Source organism: Notolabrus celidotus, chromosome 3 (assembly GCF_009762535.1).
Source record: "Notolabrus celidotus isolate fNotCel1 chromosome 3, fNotCel1.pri, whole genome shotgun sequence".
Taxonomy (NCBI): domain Eukaryota; kingdom Metazoa; phylum Chordata; class Actinopteri; order Labriformes; family Labridae; genus Notolabrus; species Notolabrus celidotus.
The window spans coordinates 21,603,581-21,624,833 of NC_048274.1; the positions used below are offsets into that span (position 1 = coordinate 21,603,581).

Below are 21,253 nucleotides of genomic sequence, written 5' to 3' on the forward strand. Positions count from 1 at the left end.
GGCTTTGGTTTGATAAAACCTTTTACGTTTGTCTGCATCTGGGTCCTCTTGTTTGATCTTCATTCATAATACATAAGGCATAGCTATTTTCCTGACAATTGAACAGACTTCCACATTGTGCGGTTAAAATGAGTTTTGTGATAATTGTGAATTTAAATGAAGACTTTGGTGCAGTCACAGGTCAGCAGATACCAGTGTGGTCAAGGAAACAATGTCCATTTCATCCAGAAGACAAATGTTGAGTTCTATATTTTGTTTCCTGGTATCTCGACCTGGTCCAGACAAGTTTGAAAGTAAAAACACAACTACAACATCACCTTGGTCCTCCCCTGGAGCAACTCTCCTTGCAACATTTCCTCACACTCAACTGCTCACATAAAACAGCCTGCTCAGTGCCCCTAAGCTTCAAGTGTGATGATGTAGGTACCACTCTGAAGTCAGTTCTGCACCTCTGGGGTTTCAAAGTCAAGATAGCTAAAATCAATAAGCAAAGTCCTTCAGTGTCCCTCAGAGTAAAAAGCAGACAGGCCATCAATAAATAAGGAACATCTGGTTAGAGACTGAAGCCAAGAAATATTTCAGATTTAATGAGTTTTGGATGTGCAACAACAACACTTGTATGCTGTTGCAAAACAGTCACAGTTTGTTGAGGTTTAAGCATCAAGACTACTTGATTTGATCTAGGAAGAAAACACTTTGAGCTCCAGTTAAAAAAATGATTAATGTGCATAAGCTGTTATCTAAAGTATACATTAAGCAACTAATTTATTTTATATGGGGATCAAACCTTGTTCTCATGGATGAAGTCCTATGTTGACCCACCCATCACCCCTGACCTTCACCCAGACTTTAGTGCCCATAAGACTACATGAATTTATCACCACAACAAAATAATGAGCCAGAGGACAATTCATTGGTCACTGTCAAACTGCAGTATCTAACGACTTGACAGCGAGAACACTCTCATTCGTCATATCAGTGGAACTGCTGGCATTTGGACAGAAGCTGAAGCTACAAAATCTACTGTCAACCACAATCAATTCACCATTCTAAATAGTTAAAGGCCTCATAGTTCTCATTATCTACCCACAAAAAGATACATAAAACAACAATGCAAGACAGCTGGGCTTTTTTGTAAGCAGCTGATAACTTCAGGAAGTCAAACATGTCCCTCCTATCCTTTCCAAACTCTTAGTGGTTTACTCAACACAGATAACATTCAGCTGTGAGTGTCTGACCTAAAGGCAGCACAGGCTGTTAGAATGACTGATGTTGCTTTAACGGAAATACAGACCTGAGTCAAAGTACAATGAACTGAATAACCTCTATAATTAATCAACACTCAGATTGTACATTCATATAAAACAGGAGGATGTCCTCTCCCTTCAAGTGTATATATGTAGTTGTTGTTGTAGCCAGTTAATAGTATTGATGACTGCCACAGCAAATCATTTTCAAGAAACTGAAAAGCCAGGGATGCACAGATTGTGAAAACCAGGGCAGATACACTAATATTTAAAATAACAATTAACGGGTACATTGGTGCATTTGATTACATGGTTTATTTTGTTTTTATACACACACAAAGTCATTTATCTATATGACAGTTTTTTCACAGCCTGCAGTAGCTTTACAGGCTTTCAGGCAAACAGGCTGACTCGGATATTCAAATGCCTCAAAGTTGATTCCTTATAATAAGCTTTCTAAAAATGTCTACCTTGATAGACATGTTTAGGCAAACATAGGGCATTCTACATACACATGATTGCCTGCTGCTGTTTCAACATTTTGAGGATAATTGTGAATATCATCTGTTAATATACAACTATCCGAATGGTACAAAATGATTAAAAAACACACTACAAGTTGTAAGACACCAAGTGTTAAACAGGACTCATTTGTCAATTTTAATCAAATTAAAAGAGTTTCTCAGATATTTTCAGTTGAACTGATTCAACAGTTCTTAGAGCATTGATTGAAAATACTACAGAGACTGCTAAACAGTTAAGAAACAAGATTTGACTTGACTTGGCTTTTTATGGTCAATGAAGTGTAAAAACAGAAAATTAAGTAAACAAACAGAGATCTGAGTCGTAACAATCCGTGCATCAAGCTGCTGTACCAGATCAGTGTGTACCAGACAATAAGCAGACAAAGAATTACTTTCAGCCTTGCACACATATGAAAACTCCTCTGATCATTTCACTGTGTCTGACAGCCTCTTTGAGGTCTGCTTCTTCATCGGATTTTGATAAAATGACCCTGAATCTTTGCTGCTAAAGTCTTTGTAACGAAGAGGAACAGAGAGAGAGGTGAGAAAGGCCAGGAACAGAAGAGTGAGATAAGGTAAAAGACATGAGGTTGATGTGTGAAGAGGGAGGTCAAGAGTTATCACCCTAGGTGACCTGAAGCTATGTGACAGATGTGTCATCACCTCTACAAACAGATCTCAAGCATGAAAAGGCAATAAATGCACATCAAAACCTGACCGGACTCTATTGTATGAATCATCTGCTTTGTGTGCACATTTCTCGTCTGCATGTGCTTCTTGCCTGAAAAAATTCTTGACTATTCTTGTGTGACATGCAAAGTGTTGTTCATATGGTTGTATTCAGAAGACCCCCTCCCAAACCAGAATGGACATCTCCTCAGTCTTTAATGCCCCCTCCTGAGGTGTGAGGTCATGTCTGCAGCAGGGATGTTGCCAAGAAAACGGAGTAGAATGTACAAACCAATGAGAGTGTGTGTGCATGCCTGTGAGTGTGCAAGCATGTGTGTGAAGCAGATGGGAGGAAAGAAAGAAATTAGAGAGGGGTAAAAGGAGAGTAGCGACAGAAAGTCTGCAAAAGCATGCGCATGTGTGTATGTTTCTGTGTGTGTGTTGGACTTAGGGGGCTGTGAGGGGTTATGGGGAGGCAGAAGGGAGAGGAGAAAGGGGGAGTAGTGTGGTTAGGCATCCAGAGTCAGTGAACATTTTTCTGGCAGGCCCTCTCTGTGCTCCTGGCCGCTTGCCCGGCTCTGAAGCAAACTTAAACAAACTCCTGTTGCAGCCATCTGCTGGGCCCGCGGGATAAATCACAGCACTGCTCCACTCTGTACTGCTCAGCCGCACCACTATCAGGTTACTATGTTAGTGGCCTCACACACACACTCATGCTCACGCTCACTCTTAGGCATGCAGGCACACACAACAGGGACTAACACACACACACACACAAACACAGAGCTACGCGTCAGCCTGGAGCCAGGGCCTGCCATGGGGCTCACACCACCAGGAGAGGCCAGCAACATGTGGCCTTGCTAATACCACAGGGAGAGATGAAGGGGGAGGAGGGGGGGTTAAAGACGGGAAGAGAGGGAAAATGGGAAGGAAGGGGAGTAGAGAGAAAGAAAGAGGAGGACGGAGGTGATGAGGGGACAAGGGAGAGAAGAAGAAAGATGGACACAAGACAGAGCAGGGGGAAGAAAAAGGAGGGAAATGAAGAAAAGAAGACCTCTGACACTTAATTCAAGCGGAGTGCTATTCTTGCAGCCCCTTGTAGAGGAGGAGAACATAGCTTTGAGAACCCCTACCTCTGTGGGCTGATGAAACAACCCATGCATTTTTGAGGACACACTATCTTTACATATCATCCATTCCCTGAAATGTTGAGGATCTGATTGTTGCCAATAACGTTGACTATATTCCACCATTTCATGACAGTAAGTATGCAGCTGCACCCCAAGGCGTTAGGAGATCATCAGCTCTGGTGGCTAACCACTCTGTGGCCTCTGCACATTAACCGTGACTAGCACATTGGTCCACATTGCACACAACTGTTGCTCATGTGGGATATGCCACTGACCAAGTTGGCAGGTCACATGCTAGCCTACAGTTAGCCTTACAGCCTTGGATTGGGTAATGCATGCTTTCAAGTCTTAGACATAACAAGCAGTGGTAAACAGCCACATACAATCTTTATTAATAACATTGCAACTGAGCAAATGGCATACTTGAAAGGCAGAGCGGGTAAAAAGTAACAAATAAATGATAACAGGCCTTGGGGAAGTATCCGTGGTATCTATCTGCCACACAGATGGGGAAACTGTATCGGTTTATTTCTGACTCATAGGATGATCATGTCACTGTGGGAGACTCTCACCCATGGAAACTATTCACAAAGTCCCTGTAGCTCCTGACTATGTCTGTGTGCTTGTGTGTGCTCATGCATGTCATGTTTATGTGCCTGCAGGCTCATTGTTTAGCCAGAAAGGAGCATCTCTATTGTAGTCTGTGGTGCCTGGCTTGAATTGAGCTCCCTCTATGTAAAACGTTTACTTTGCATTATGCTCTTTATTGTTAATTTGACTGAATCACAGAAGTTTTACAGAGTCTGCACACTGATATATATGAAGAAGATTGTCAGACATCTGTTTTAAAGTTAAAGGTCATTTGGCTAAATTAAGCTCTAGTGGATGTTCAGCCAGGAATATTATATTTTGCATTCAGGATTTTCAACTATTCCTCATTCATCCCCTTCCCACATGTTCACTCACTTCCTGCAGTCACTGTCTAGGGCTGTCATTGGGAAATCAGCTGGTCTTAGCTATCCAATTGCATGATGTAAGCCAATCATCTTCTCTGCTCTCTTTAGATTCTCCTCTGTCTCTAGGTCAGTCATGTAGATCACATGCATCCCCCATGTATTACCACATCAGCTATACTCATCAACCATGGTCTCAGCAAAGTCATCAGCCATCACCACAGTGTCTGGACTCCAAGGGGGATTTATACTGCTGTTGCTCAGAGCAGACATTTGTCGATCCCAAAGAATCTCATCGTGCAGTCCAAGCACCAAATTTTTGTTCAATCATATCTTCACATTTTATTCATTTAATAAAAAATATTTTCTTCTTGTACTTGTCTCCTCTAATTTAAATGCACATGTGATATGAAGTTGAGAGTCTTATTACACAACCACAAAACCTTTGTAAAATATGATGTGTGTGCCTTTTACAAAACCTTTCTTCAAAGTACCTCAATTTGCTGTTACACCAGTTCAATACTTCGGAGGCATAGTTGATCACATCTTAACTGACATCTGCTTGGCCGTGCACACAGGGAAGTTGCATGTGACCAATGCAGTCCTAAACTCCATGATTGGGTCAACAGAGTCAGAATCTTACAATGAAGCAGGTCCACCATGTGAAAACTTTCCATTCCTTTTGGTTACTGAACATTGTGATATAAGATGCCTTGTTATGTATAAGCAGTAAGCATTTGTGCTATTGTTGAGATTCTCCTGTTTATTCTCAATGTGATGAACCAGACACTGACAGAAGGCTCAGAAGAATGAGCTAGGGCTGATTTATGACAGAAATCAACTCTCAACCCACAACTCCCCCAAATACATCTGCCACAAAACACTGATAACCACAGCTTCAACACTGCAACCTTCAGTAATCATCTGCATGCCTGAATACTTGACCAAGAGAGCATTGCTAACAAGAAGTGTAAAAAAGATAAATAACTATACTTTATTCAAGTCCAATTTCAGACAAGCTTTTAGAAACCTACATGACAATACTTAAACTGTTTTTTTAGGACTGAAGATACAGAATGCTGACTATAGAGTTCCCAGTTGCTTCAGGTACAAACTGTAGAAACCCGACTGCACTGAATGTGTCAGGGCGACTGTACAGTCTGTGAACTGCATTCTTCCAGGAGTATCACAGCTCTTAGCTTCATGGGAGGCTCCTTCCAAAAAAACTCCCTCTCTGTCTCCGTCTTCCCAGCTGTCCTGGAGCTGGCAGGACAAGCTGAGTATTTGAGAGACCAGGTGGCTGGACGGCATGTGTGTGGGGGCGGGGGGGTCAAGGCTGGGACTTTTGGATACTAATGGGGGAACGTCTTCTTCGGCCAAAATAAGCTCCTCAAAGATCACCAGCAATGCTAATCATTATCCCTCCTCTGGTTGGCTGACAGATGGAGGAGTGATGATATCTAGCGCCTGGTTGGTTGGAGCCAGTGGGTTGTCTGTGAGCTGAGTGCAGGGCAAGAGTGTGTGTAGTATATTTAGTCGACTACAGGGGGGTGTTATGGCTCCAGCTGGCATCTTGAGTTATCCTGACAGCAAGGTGAGAGTGAGTCTTCACTCTCTTCACCCAGTTAGAGAAGTGTTAGCAGAAAACAGGGCAAAATGAGGATAAAACAAAGTAAAAAAAGAAAAAAAGAAAGAGGAAATATTAGAAAACGAAATATAAAATACACTCATTCCTTGTGCTTAACTTGGGAGGTCTTCAAAAAGGAAAATGAAGGAATGGCACTTAAAAGCAATGAAAAACATCCAGTGAGCCGAGAGCATAAGCTTCATGTTAAATGTCTGGCAAGGAAATAGGTTGCTATTAGCTACTGTGCTACCACACGCTCCAGCTGTGTCCAGGTGCAAAACCACACACACACTCACATCCTTACATAGTCATACATACACAGCTGTGGCACAATCCAGCTGCATTTGCCAGCACGAGAGCAAACACCTGCCAGTGCTCCCAACCACCTGGCAGAAACGCACGCACACACACATACACACACACACACACCACACACACATTACACACATTCACAGAGGCATACAGCTGTTCTGCATGTAAATGATGATCATACATTATACTGTCTGTGTGTACAAGCAAGTGCAAGTACGCAAATGCATGCATTTACACGATTGTGGGTGAATGTGCATTAAGACCAGAGGGTAGCTGCTGAAGAGAGCTGATCAGAGCGATAGTTTCATTACAGTCTGTTCTCTATAATTACAGCAGTCAAACCAGGTTTACTGCTTTAAAACCCAGACTCCAGGGAAGTGGAGCACGGCTGCTTTTACAGTATCACAGACCCTATACATTGGCGTCTTGCCATGCCATGCCAGTCTCCAGTGTAACAACACTAAAAAAATATCCACAGAACAGATGCACAGAATTATAAATGTCTATACTTTGTTTAATAAAAAAAAAAAAAATTAAGCAGCATTCACACATGCACTAAATTCCTGAAAACGTCTTGATTTTTTTTGGGTGAGCTGGGTATGTGAGCACGTTCATTCCAACTTTATTCTGATTTTTCCTTGCAACCCCACAGCATAACTCTGCTAGAAGTTTGGGTGAGACAATGTTAGAACACAGTAATAATATTCAGGAAAATTCAACACTAGTAGACAAGCAGGGGTGACGACATTATATCAAGATGTCTGCACATGGGCCCACATGCACACAGCATTGATATAAATGCAAAAAACTATCATCATAAAGTAGATCTTCATCAGCAGATATGTCATAAATATTAAATTCTTACTTTTGTAGCATGCCTTTGATGTCATGTCCTGCGCCCGAAACTCATCTCTTGCCTCCCAGCAACAACCTCTCTTATCCAAATGGGTAGACTTCACATCGTGAGGGACATGTGTGACCAAGTAACTTTGGTAAAGTTTGTGGGCAGTGTATGTGATGTGCAAGAATGAGTCAGCCTCAGAATATCTGTTGGTAAAATTCTACCTTCATAGCGATGAGTAAGACAGGTTCTTTAAGTCCTGTTGAAAGCTGGGGTAGTGGTCTTGACTCAAAGCCAGTTTACTAAAAACTTAAACCAATGCTTGAGAACCTTGACATAAATTTCAGCCAATCTCAACATTACACATACTTGCAAAGATTCAACACCTACTTTTTTTTTTTTTTTAAAAAGCATTTCTTTTAAAAAAGTAATTCAGACACTATCATGAGGTCTGATCAATTTTAAAATCTGGTTTTCATGCAGAACACAGTTGAGATTTGGGGACATATTTGGTTGATTGACATTTGGCTTAACTGTTTATTATTGCTGGAAACATTTTTTGCCATACAGAAAAGCCGCACCCAAGCTTCAAAACATCTCTTTTTTAAAATGACTATGTCCATGTTGTATGGTCTACAGAACACTCCCTCACTGTGCAGGTAGTTATTTACTATATATGGGTCTGCTCCCATACTGTAATTGTCTAAAGTTGTACCATAATGTAAAGGCAATGTGAGACAGGATTGAGGAGAAAGAGAAGGGAGAGTGATTTAGTCAACAACTTCCCAGTGTGAAACACAGCTCAGGTCTCACCACTGCAAATTAAGAGGGGTAACTGTATTAAGAGAGGACAATAGCTAAAACGATTGAGATATTGTTTTACTATGAAAGAAAAGCAGAAGATACTTCTCCACTGTGCATAACACCACTTGGAAGCCTGACTACATGCCAGACATCACACAAACTCATACTGACACAGTACTCCCACTCACATGACTTGGTTCTCACAGCCCAGCTTCACAGTTCACACATAGTTTATTAGACTGTGTCCCTGGCCTGGGCCATTGCATACACACATTTTGGTGCCAAATGGGCATCCACCAAAACACTTCTGAAAACAGCCCACAGCAGGGTCCAGAGTCCAGGACTTCAGAGAGACACTGCTCTGTCTGTTCCTCTTTCACCCTGTCCAGTCAAGTGGAGTTAGAAATGTATTTTAATGGAAGTAAGATTGTCAGACAAAATTAACTATAAATAATCTTATATCTATTTTTTTAATCTCTTATGTAAACTGAAATAAATCTTATTTCCAAATCTATTTCTACATAAAAAACATACAATTTGTTGTGAAACATCCTCGGCCATGAGGCAAGGCACCTGTAAACATGAACCTAATCCCCCCCTACAGCAGGATACCACACCAGCTGATGGCTGACAGTCAGGGGTTTTTTTTCACCCCTTTGCCTCCACAAAGCCTTTTTGACAAGCATTTAACTTTGCATGACACAATTTTCAAAATTAAACTGCAGTAAGCCAAAAAAAACCTCCATGGCACAGTTTTCTAGATTACATCATGAATTATTTAACTCTGAGAGAGATGTCAGAGTCAAAGCCCTGTCCCCATGAGCCAGAGGTCAAAGCAGGGGAAGTGCAAAAACATGAAGAAAACACAAAAGCTGTGGTGATCCAGCAAACCCTCACAGGTGTTTTCAGTTATTTTGTCTGATTAGATATTCTCTCAGGTTAAAGGTATGCTGGGAGGTTGTTTGGGTCACCAAACTTTCAATACCAAAGGTGTTAGTTGTCCCAATTTAACAGGTACAGAGACGTTGGACATCAATCAAGAAAGCCAACACGGTCCTGAGAGAAGGAGGGTCTAATTAGCACCAATAGTTGAAAACAGCTGTGGACTGCGGGGAAGAGAATGGAGTTTAACCTCAGGGGACCTTAATGACAGCGTTTGAAAACCACTTCTTGTCTAGTGCTATCAAACACTGTAAGTCTCACTTTGGGGAGTTGTTGTTGCACTATGGTGTGATATAAACAGGTAGACTGTGTGAAACAGCTGACACAAAGACCAAGATAATGGTGTATCTATCTTTTCAGACAATTCAATGTACATCAATCTGTCTCTGCATTTATTGGAATGCCTTATTTGGATGCCAGCAGGTGGGTAGCTGGTAAAATCAACAGCGTCATCTCAAAAAGCAATTATTGCAGTGAAACAAGATTCTGCAACAAGATGCATGGTGTACCAATTACGCCAGGGCACATTTCAGGTAGAAAACTTTGTAACATAAACCCCATGTCCCTACTTTTTTATATCTCTGTTGTGACAAGGAATGACAAATGAGTTTTCCAGTGATGTTGAATACTGTGTCAATCTGAGTACCATGAATCTTAGTGTTAGAAAAAAGAGACTATAAGCCCAGATGGTATCGCAGTGAATTTTAAAAGTCAAACATGTGTGTCAGAATCTTATATAGGTCCCTTCTCTCCAACATGACATATGACCTTTGCTGACCCTGTCCCTGAATTCTGAGCCAGTATCTATATCCCCCCCTGTGCTTGGCTCTGCAGGGTTAAAAGGTCAGTGTGCCTTCATCTGTCAGCGACAAACTAGCCTGGAAGTCTACACCCAGACAACCCCCCAAAAGTCTTTACCTTCTCAACCCCCGTGCTGAACATCAGTGCCATCTGATAAAAGGAATAAAAATTCTTCCACAGTAAGACTATAGTGAGCAACTATGCCCTTTTACACGCGATGACATTTCTTTCTGCACCAGCACAGGATGTCAAGAAACTTCTGACATGGCTTGATTCAATTACTTTCTTCTCTCCTTTTTGGCGCTCCAAACTTCCTTCCTCCTTTGTTTGCCAGGTAGTTTAAACATTGAAATCAATGCTCTGATCCAGTTACGAACTTGCTGACCATAATGCACAAAATCAATATGAGAAAGTTTCTGCTTGGACTTGTTTTCAAAATGTTGAATTCTGGTATTTAGCCAGATTAAACACCATCTATGACATTACAAAGAGCTTGAGGGTCAGGACGCAGTATGGACACCAACCAAAATGCAGTAAAGGTTTAAGGTGTTGCGCTGAACTTCAAACTGGCCCTGGGGATTGCTTGTCTGCTATTAAGTCTTTGCAGGATTGAGACATAAAAGAAGACATGAAAATGTAACGCTGGATCACCTCCACCTCATCTGCTCCACACAGGATCTGATGTCTCCATTCAGATATGGGCAGGAATGCAGCACTGAGGGATGTTAGCGGGAAGAGAGTGATTAAAGCTTTGAGTGCTAAATCAAAACCCACCTCCAGCAGCTTTGAAATTAAGCTCCTCGAATACCAGAGGATTCCCTGTGAAACGCAAGGCTGTCTGTCAGAGTGCACTGCAGGGAGAGGAGACGAGCACAGCTGCAGGAACTCTACAGGATACATGCAATATGAGTGGTTCAGACTACACACACCTACACAGATACACACACCAGCATAGGAGAAGCTCACACCATATGTTTAAGAAGAACTACCTCACGTGTCTCATATTAACACAGTTTTAATAGAAACCTCTCTCTGCTGTAATGTTTCCTCCTATGATGAACTGATGAGAGAGGGACTACTTTTTTTCTTCTGTTTTCCTCTGGCTGCAATTTAAATCCCATTAACCCCCTCACCTTCTCTCAGCTTCCCACTCTGATTTTCTCTTCCTCTTCTTCTTCCAATAACTCCCTCAAGAGAATCATTCTCTCATTTATTCAACTTCACATTCAGTTTTGAAGCGTAATTTTGCCCTCACTCCTTCCCTCACTATGCTATAAATCTTTGTTGGCGACACTGTCAAGCAGCCAGCATGTTTTTCCTGTGACAGCAAATACCTCCTTCACAGGATATGGGCCGTGCAGTGAGAACACACTCAATCTATTACATGAAACACACAAAAATGCACACGTGCACTCACGGAGAAAGGAGCAGCAGATTACCACAGATGAAAAGATGAATGACAGCACACACACACACACACACACACACACACACACACACACACACACACACACACACACACACACACACACACACACACACACACACACACACAAACACAAAAACACACACATATCCAAAATGCACACTCTTCCACACACACAGTGTCCACTCAAAACAGAAACTCAACAGACCACCATACTAACATAAACATCCATGTGTGGATACAGAAACACACATTTTAGACACTTTGTGTGTATATAATCCTGAGTGAGAAAGAAACACTTTGTATGTTGTGTATAAGGGTTATGTAGCCCTATGTTTCCTTGCAAGGCCTGACGAATGATTTACTGTTTAGTTCTTATGTCATTATATGAGCTGAAGACACACAGCTGAATAAAGGGAGACAGAGGGGTTAGCAATATTCGGTTATGTGCATCTCTATTAGAGGCATACTATAAATCTTAGTCCTGGCAACAACACAGTTGTGCTGTGCTGCTGTTAAATCATTTCAAGAAACATTAAACTGTGATGTCATCTGTTGACTGTGTGCCTTGGTCTTGGAGCATCATACATTCATCATGTTTAAGTTTATTCTATATGAATTCTTTGTGTACTTTTCTCACTTTGATTCAACTGACAAAGGTGAAATCCATTGAAAATTCAAGGGTGGGGCTTAAGCTCAGTGGTCAAAGCCCACACTGTGTATAGAGGCTTTCCCTTGTTGCAGCAGCGATAGGTTTGATTCAAAATTTTTCCCTTTGCTCCATTTTGTTCCCCACTCTCTCCCCCCATTATTTTCTGTCTCCCAATAAATCACCGGTTTAGCTTAGCTGGTAGAGCAGGCAACTCTTAGAGACTTAAGTCCTCATCACACTGGTTGTTTCAATTTGTAGTCCTGACATAATTTGGCTTTTGTAAACTCTCATTTTCTCCCCATATTTACTGTCTCTCCCTCATGCTATCCGGTTCAATAAAGGCAAGAAGCCCAAAACAATCTTTCAAAAAAATTGGGGCGCCAGTTTGGCCTTGTGGTTAAGTTGCATGCCACGTGTAGGCCCAGGTTCAATTCATACCTGCCACACCTTTCACGCATGTCACTCCCTACTCTGTTTCCTTCTCAATCCACTGTCTCTCTGAATAAATTGGGTTGAGCAAAAGAAGAGTAATGTCATGATAGCATTTCCTCTTTCAAGTTCCTGATCCTACTGCCATTTCATGTACTAGGAATATGATCAAAATTATTACTTTTTAAACAACATATGTACAATTGCAGCACTAATATATAAAATGCAGGTGATAAGATTTTACAATGAATGAAAGCCTTGGTCTTTTCTCACCCACCTGTCAAATGTTGTGTCCAACATACTACAAACACTGAGCAGCAGAACTGAGAACATGAGAACCACGCTTCACTTCAGTCTCTATGTGAATGTGAGAGTTACATTTAACAACTGCGACAGTGTCCTGTGGCAGATCTCATTTCATTGGCTAATTCAAATTCTTACCAAGCAAGAAGCTTGGACAGCACACGATCAACCAGCCTTTCACACTTCACAGGATACACATTCATGTTTTACACTGAAGGAAGATGTATAATGACTTAAAAATAGGATCTTATTCTGACCCCAATAATAGATTTCATTCAAACCTGTCTTGGTCTGAGTTATATCTCTGAAATATGGGTGTCAAACATAAACTCATCACTCAAACTGTCAGAACACAGCAGCTCTGTGTACAAGGGAAATGATTGAACAACTTGAACAGAGCAGAATAAACAGCAGAGAATAGCATGTGAGCATGTGATTATCTTTATACAGCCCCCAACCAGATGGGCACTCCCTCCAGACAGCCCAAACCCCACCGATGACAGACACTCCAGTGGATAACATGACACTAGAGGACAAGGCACCTGTTCCCCCGCTGCTCTTTTCTCACCTCCCCTTCCCTACTGACACACACACACACACACACACACACACACACACACACACACACACACACTGGCACTTTCTCAGTCATGAGGTCATTGGCTCACTCGGGGCCAAAACTGGCACTGACACCTGCGACACCTCCCCAGCTTAAAATGATAACCCAAAACGCCGCCTGCTGCAACACCCATATCAGCCCTCTGGTCTCATGATGTTCCAACCCTGGCAGACAGAAGGCTGGTCCCATAATTAAACTCTGTACCAGGAGTGTCTCCACTGTATGATTACTAAAGCTCATGTGATGCAAGTGGTCAGAAAATTAACAGAGGCTCAAGTTTGGAGGTAATTTGAGCAACACTGAGATATACTTCCTTGAGATTACTTATGTTATTGATTAATCTGTTGATAGTTATTGAAAAATAATTGATTAATTGTTTAGTCCAAAATGTCAAAAAGTGATGAAAATTCTTATCAAAACTTCCCACACCCTAAGAAGCTGGATCCAGCAAATGTTTCACATTTTTGCTTGAAAAGTCCCAAAAACTACTGATCAATTATTGAAATATTGATTAATCAAACAACTCTTTCATTGACAGAGAGGAAATCAGACGGACATATAAAGACAACTGGTTGGGTTTGTCTAACATGCTTTGGTTGAATGGCATCCACAGATGTTGTTCCTGTGTCCGTCCGCCATTGCTGGACAGTTTATATCTGTTTGCATGAAAGAGCTGTTCACAGAAACAACTGGCTGTCTAATTGCTCCTCACACACCACCTTAGTCATTCGCCCTTCAATGTCTTCACTGAGGAGACACAGAAACCAATGTTTTGAGACAGAGAAAGTAGGAATATCAATGATGACAACATGATGTCTCTTTGAAAAAAGGGTAAGGATGCAGTGTTCATTGAGCAGACCCATCTGGACCACCTCTGCATGCATCTTTAGCTTGATTATTAACATGCAGCACTTTGTCATAAATATGAATGAAACCATTAAATTGCTGTATGCAATAAAAGACACATAATTTCCATAAAAGGTCGTTTTTCAAGCCAAAACTACACAACTTTCTCTGTGTCAGGTCACATCACTGCCATTTCCTACATTATTTAACCAGCTCAGCAGCATTTGTGTACAGTAGGGGATGAAATCAACCTAAAACTGTTTTATTTGTTGTTTTCACTGGTTTCAGTTGGAAGATATGTGTGTTTTGGAGAAAGGGTTATCTCTGTAGATAACTTAGTTTCCAGTAAAAGAATGTCTGAATGATAAACACTGGAGGGTCATTGTAGGGCTCTGCTGTGAAGTTTATAGCCTGCCATGCAGTCGCTCCTACATTGCTCTGTGTCTAATGAAGCTCTTGCAAAAGGAAGACAATATTTTGTATGCTGTTTCATTGTTCATTTCACTTCTTTCATTGTGCTCACCATTCCAAGGATTCTCAATCTTATTTCCTGTAGCCATCAGCTGTCCTCATCATCTGGTCATATCTATCCTATAGCACTGCAACAACACACCTTCATAGTTAGCCTATCATTTTGCTGCTGCCTATTTTAAATATGGTTCTCTCTCCCTACAGTTGATTCATTCATTTGTTGCATGCGACCACCCACTTCCCCATCACCGTCCATACTTCACAGCTTCATCTGATGTAGACAACATCTTCAGCAATCTCCCCATCACTGCCCAGTCTATCCAGTTTTGATCACCCTATAACTATTTATCTTTAATTAATTAACTTGTTCCTCCTTATTGAAATGATGCAGCACGGAAAAAGAAGTGCAGAAAGTAGGGTGACAAATGCTCCTGAAGTTGGTGTTGTTTTGACTGGTTATTCAAATAATCAACTATTAATGGCAGCCCTGAATCAGAGATAAGAGGGGTTAGAGGTGAAAAGTCTTAGACCACATCTGACAAATCTGCGCTCAGACTGCTTCAGTGTGTTTGCTCTCAAGTTAAACTAGTGCAGAAGAACACATTATGAAAGGAGAACAAGTTGAGCAAGGAAACAGAGTATCTCTTCGCCTGTAGGCTACTCTGATCATACATGATTTGGGCCTGGACAATAGTTTTGAGTGACTTCATCTTCATTAGGTCAGGATATATTTTTATTAATTGCCCATCTAGAGCTGTATGGGACTTATTATGCCAATATCTGCTTTGATCTAGTCCCAATATTAGAGCCTTGGTTTACAGCTTGGGGTCAAATTAAATCATACAAGTTGGGAATAAAAACATCAACTGGACCAATTCACTCTGGTTTGCTCTGACTTTTCTATATTCTCTTCATTGAAGTGTGAGAATAATTTGAGAGTACTGTAATCTTCAGATTATTATTTAATATTGTTGCCAAGAGAGTTCCTCTTAACACTTCAAACAATGATTTCAATTGTCCCAGTGTGTATGCTTGATAATGGATGGTGTAGAGAGTGATATAACAAGTGTTGAAGGCAAAGAAGTCTGTAAAGCAAAATATGTCTAATTAGCAGGGTCAGCCTTTCTTTTTGCATTTGTGTGAATGTGGTCATCGAAACCCCCGGGCTTTGACCTAACTCCCTTGGAAACACTTTTCAACATGGTCAAAGCAAAACAAACCCTTCAGCACTGGGTGAGACACACTGTCAAGCTTGCTCAAATAAACACACTAACACACATGCACACTACAAACACAAAGCTGGCCTTGGCCCTCAGATCCCCACAGTTATCCTCTGGTGTTTATAGAGGGAAGGTTTAGATGAAAACGTTTGTCCCGCCATTGTTCATCCCAGCTGTTTAGACCCCCACAGCTAAGCTTTCTTGTCTCCAGCCAGACACACACGTACACAGTGCTGTTAAGATTGTATCTGTGTAAAAACACCCCAGCATGCAGAATGAAGTTTGTTAAATTTCTAAGACAACAAAAAGCACCATATGCTTCACAATTACCACCCAGCTGTGTTTCTTTATCACAACAGTTCCTCTTTGAAAAATGTCAAAATCTTTCTTTATGTGACTCAGAGGTCAGATCAGGGCAAACACAGTCTGCACTGCTCTGTGGGAATGTTTGAGCATGAAAAACTGACAGTCATTTCAATGAATGCTGTTAGCTAATTACAAGAACACTGTTTATATCAAGCTGTCTGTTTGCTCTTACCTTCTGTCTAGACTGTGAGGATGCAGACTCTGGTTCTTTCCTCTCCTCTTCTGATGATCCATGTCCATGTCGATCCCTGTCCTGTTGCATGCTCTGTCCCACCTGTACCAAAGCTTTACATTCCACACATGATCCAATCACCAGCTTCCTCCCATCATCCACAAGGAGAGTGCGTGCACTGCGAGGTGCGTACAGGAACACAGGAAGCCTGGCCACAGTAACAGCACACAGCCTTCCTAACCTGCGCTGCTCCTGCCTGCAGAAGAAACACACAAATGCCTCACAGCTGTACTGGCGGGCCCATGGGGAGCTGGGTGGCTGAGGAGGGGTGGCAGTGGACAGATTTGAGGTAGACAGGATGGAAGGACCCTTGCTTTCATGCTGGGCCCACTGTGCATGCAGGTCATGGTAGCAGAGGTTACAAGCTGACACCAAGCCTGTGGCATCAACCGGCTTTGCACGTGGAGCAGGAGGATGCACAGTGAGAAAGGGGAAAAAAGGTTCCCTCTCCCCACAGCGACCAGGTGGGTTGACATGAAGTTGGTACTCTCCTCCCGCACACAGCTCAGCTCCACAAAGGTAACACACTGACACAGAGTTGTTAGGGCGGCAGGGAACACCTGACTGGGAATTTGCTGCTCCAGAGCCCTCAGCTGCAATGACAGTATGGTACCTAACCAGGAAGGAGCTGACTGAGGTGATGAGGTCCTCACTGAGGCTGAGACGGTACGCACTCCAGATCTCCTCCAGGATGTGATGGCACTGTGGGCAGCAGTGAACACGACCGTCCCTCACTGCCTGGGCTTTAGGAGGGCAAGGCAGCATGTTGATGAAAGGAAAATACATTGCTCCGCGGGATTTACCTACACCAGCCTGTGCATATGCTACTCTCATATCCCCTGCACACTCCTGACCACAGAGGAAACATGCCTCCTGGGAAGCCCTGGGGTCAGTGATGCTCTCCATGGACTGTGGAGGTTTTCCCTCCTGGGATGGAGGGAGACCAGCAGCCGGGTTTAGGGGGACAACATATAGTCGCTGGAGGACAGGTACATCTGCCAGCTGGAAGCTCTGCCACTGCTGCATGAGGGAGGTGTGGCAGCTGCCGCACACCACAGTGGTACCTGTAGGACTGATGGGCATTGCTCCTCTGGGCGGGGAGTGAAGCCACAGGAAGGGAAAGAAGGGCTCACCCTGTGCCCACTCCTGTTTCTGAACACTGACTTTAAATCTGCCATCATGTCTGAGCCCAGAGCCACAGATGAAGCACACACAATCCTCAGGATTGTCATTCACTTTTTGGGAGCTCTTCCTTGCCGAGAGGTCTTTTGCAGGTCTAAGTTGAGCAGTTGGACCCGCTTTGCTTTCATACATGTCATCATCACTTGTAATGTTAATCTCATCTTCATCAGAGTTGTCAGAGTGAGCCTCCCTGCTCGCACCTATATTGCGTTTAGTGCCAACAAATGACAGTGCAGTGGTGGGGTGACCCTCGCCTCTCCCTCGGTGCAGCAGAGATGGATGTCTGGATGAAGCACAGCTGCTGTCGGCAGCTCGCTGAATGTGACGCTGCTCTGCATGTCTGACATTCCCCTCCTCCAACCAGCGCCTGTTGCGCATAATGACCCCGTTGTCTTGCACAGGTGTGTCAGACAGAGGACTGTCATAGCACCGTGGAGGGAATCTCTCCTGAGACTTTGCCAGAGATCCTGATGATTGACACACATTATTCATAATTTTAGCTCCGCGCCTCGCGGAGAAAACACTCTCCGCTTTTGGCGATCCCTGCGCCCCATAAACACCCACCGGGTAGCGGACTGCCCGCTGAGAATCTGGGCTGTTTTTAACACTGATGACATTGTTTTTCCTGCTAATGTCTCTTGGCGATTTGGCAGATGATTTCATGTACTTATCTCTGCCTACACTAGCTCTGTCGACTAAATCCATCTCCTGGTCTGACATGTTCTCGTTTTCAGAAAAAGATGAGAAATCAGACTCTGCGCCCCCGTCGTAGTGGCTGCCCACACTTATTCTCCTCTCCAGATCATAGGAGATGTTCCACTCCTGTGGCACCCGTCGAGAGTCACACTGGTAGGGTCGTTTTAGCCAATACATGCGCTTCTCAATGGGCGTCCTGCTCCGTTCAAAGGAGTTCCACTGCTCCGTCAGGAAGCAGTGGCACACAGCGCACACCAGCGTGTGTCCATCCGGGCTCACTTCACACGCGCCCGGGGCTGGCTCCTGATTCTGTAGAAACGGGAAAAACGGAAGTCTTTCTTTTTGGTATGTCACTTGTAGCCTCAACTCCTTTCCTGGGGTGACTCCACTTCCACAAATGAAACAGTGAACTAGTCCCCCTAATCCGTTCCGATCAGTCCTGGAAGTATTACCGGGCAAAGGGCTGTCCTCACCGGGCATAGCTGCAGCCATGAGTCGGTGTTTTCGAGGTAAGGGTGTCAGCTCCTTGTCACGGGGGGAGTTCATTGTTTTTTAACACCCAAGACTAAACTACATGGCACAAGTTAAGTCATGCGTGTTGTCCACAGTTAGCCTATCTGCAGGTCAGGAAATTATACAATCAATTTCTGTTACTCACTCAGTGATAACATAGTCCATTGAAGCGACAGCGTGCAGTGAGGACAGCAGAGCGTGAACAGTTATCTTTGAAAGACAGGGAGAAAGTCACCCAGCACATCCACAATACAGATAAGAAGTCCCGGCTAATTGGAGTGCGTAGTCCGCATGTTTTCACTGGAGCTCCGGAGGTTATATGACAGCAGAAGTTGGAATCACGGGTCCCCTCTCCGGCGAACTTTTCCTGCCTGCTCTGCAAACTTTGGCTGCTAACTCGCTTCCACTGTACACAGCGCCATCCCCGATTCATGGGACCCGCTCCGACACCCCAAACACAACCTCCACCCCCTGCCAGCCCCCCCAGTAATAATTCTGCAGAAATTATGAGACCACACTCCCGCAGTAGTTGCCCATGCGTCAAAATAAGCATACACAGGATATCCACAGTTTCGCATGCACAGGGGCGTGTATTCAGTAGACTCGCTGCATTTAGGTATTCATCTGTAGTGAAAACTTTGGAGTTACTTCTCATGATCAATGTCAGACCACAAGGGGAGGAATGCATGCGATTGGAGGTATCCTTACCATGAAACACAAATCAGCAAACTTTATCATTTTGTTTTATCCATATTGTGAAACATGAGTTATGTCTTCTTGCAACCAAACGAAAAAATTTAGAGCATGAAGTTGTTTGTTTTTCTCTGCATGTCATGAGAAAATGCATAGAGAAATTGTTTGTTGGGCATCTATCATTACTGCCTGCTGCAAAATGAGATAATATCAATCATAAGCCTTCCTTTTTTGCCACAGGCAACTCATTTCCAGGGACTAAAGCTACATTTTATTTGCAGCCAATTAATTTAAAAAAAAATGAATGTTCAATTACTTTGTCAAACACAGAATAATGATTGCATATGCACAAGTATGTTATGCCCTTTGTAAACATACATCATCAATCCATTTTGATTTGTTCAGATATTGACAGCTGACTTAAAGCTCCTGTGAGGAACTTTGATAGTGTGTTGATTTTGTCACACCCTGTGGACTAAGTAGTGGGATTTTTCTCTTTGTTGATTTCGCTCCTGTACATTTGTAAGAAGTGTTTTCTGACAAAATAAAAACAACTTTCTTTATTTTTAAAAGTGTAACATTTTGTTTACAATTAATCTTTAGCATGGCAATTTTAAAGAAGGTGGTTTTAGCAGCTCGATGTTAATGATACCTACCCCTTGACATCAGTTTCAGGCTATATATGATAACAATATAGAAATAGTCTATCTTGTCGCTGATGGTACAATTTGCTTTTCAAGGTTGAAAGGGGGCATCAATATTAATTTCAGACAGTTTTGTTGCCAGATGGGGAAAAAAACACAGGAGCTTTAAGCTCATATCTAGAATGGTGAATCTTGGCTTGGTTTCATGGCATACATGTACGGTGAAGACAAGTAGATTTCAACAAATCTGTCAAAATTTTGCAAAAAAATCACAGAATATGTTAGAATATGGCTCAAAAGTCCAAAAAGAGGTGAAGGACGGGGCTCTGGTATATTCCACTGCTCCTGGAGAAAGCAGTGCAGTGTAACTGCAATAGTTTCCCAGGTGCTTTACTTGTTGCAGACGCATGACAAAGTACAAAAGGGAAACACACTTTCAAAGAAAATTAACAAAAGATTATCAACCCAATGGTTTTCATGAGGTATTTGGCAGACTTTAAAGCAACCAAAACCTAAACTGAAGGTATCTAGTTTATGAAAGTTGATTAAGCCTTAAGGCCAACACCATATGTTTCAAGCCAATCACATTCTGTCAGCAGAAGCAAAGATTTTCACGCTTATAGCCATGGTAGTGGTAGCAATGTGCTGCAAGAATGCACCTTGCAGTATGTCCTGTCATATAGGCACATTGCACAAAAAATGCACCATGCTGAAAAAGGATGGCACCTAACAAAAAACTCTCACTCAATGTACAGCTAAAACACCTACTCCAGCTCTTTTCTATGCCTATAATCCTGTATCTAAGACAAAGACGAGGTCTCAAGTCAAGTAATCACACCTCAAACACTCACTTCATCTAACATCAACATACATAAACTGTTATGTCTGTCTGTTCCATGTGAGCTGCGCCTGGCCTCTTCTGCTGTCTGGTGCTTCACTGATGTCAAAGTATCAGAGACTACACGCTACCTTTTTTCCTCCACTCTTTCCTATTTTCACCTCTCTCTTCGGCTTGATAGATTAATTTTCCTCCTTAACCTACCCAGCTGGCAACACAGAGAGGTCTCCAATGAGACTTTTGTACCTCTCTGTAACTCCATGCCCACCCAAG

General features: G+C 42.6%; 1 protein-coding gene across 1 annotated transcript in view; it reads right to left on the reverse strand.

The window, feature by feature from the left end:
• Positions 1-19,240, reverse strand: part of gse1 (Gse1 coiled-coil protein) — a 206,324-nt gene extending 187,084 nt beyond the window's left edge. The window contains exon 1 of the mRNA XM_034679727.1: positions 16,355-19,240. Coding sequence (XP_034535618.1) covers positions 16,355-18,838 — 2,484 coding nt within the window. The 5' untranslated portion in view covers positions 18,839-19,240. The remainder of the gene's footprint in view (positions 1-16,354) is intronic.
• Between the last annotated feature and the right edge of the window lie 2,013 nt (positions 19,241-21,253).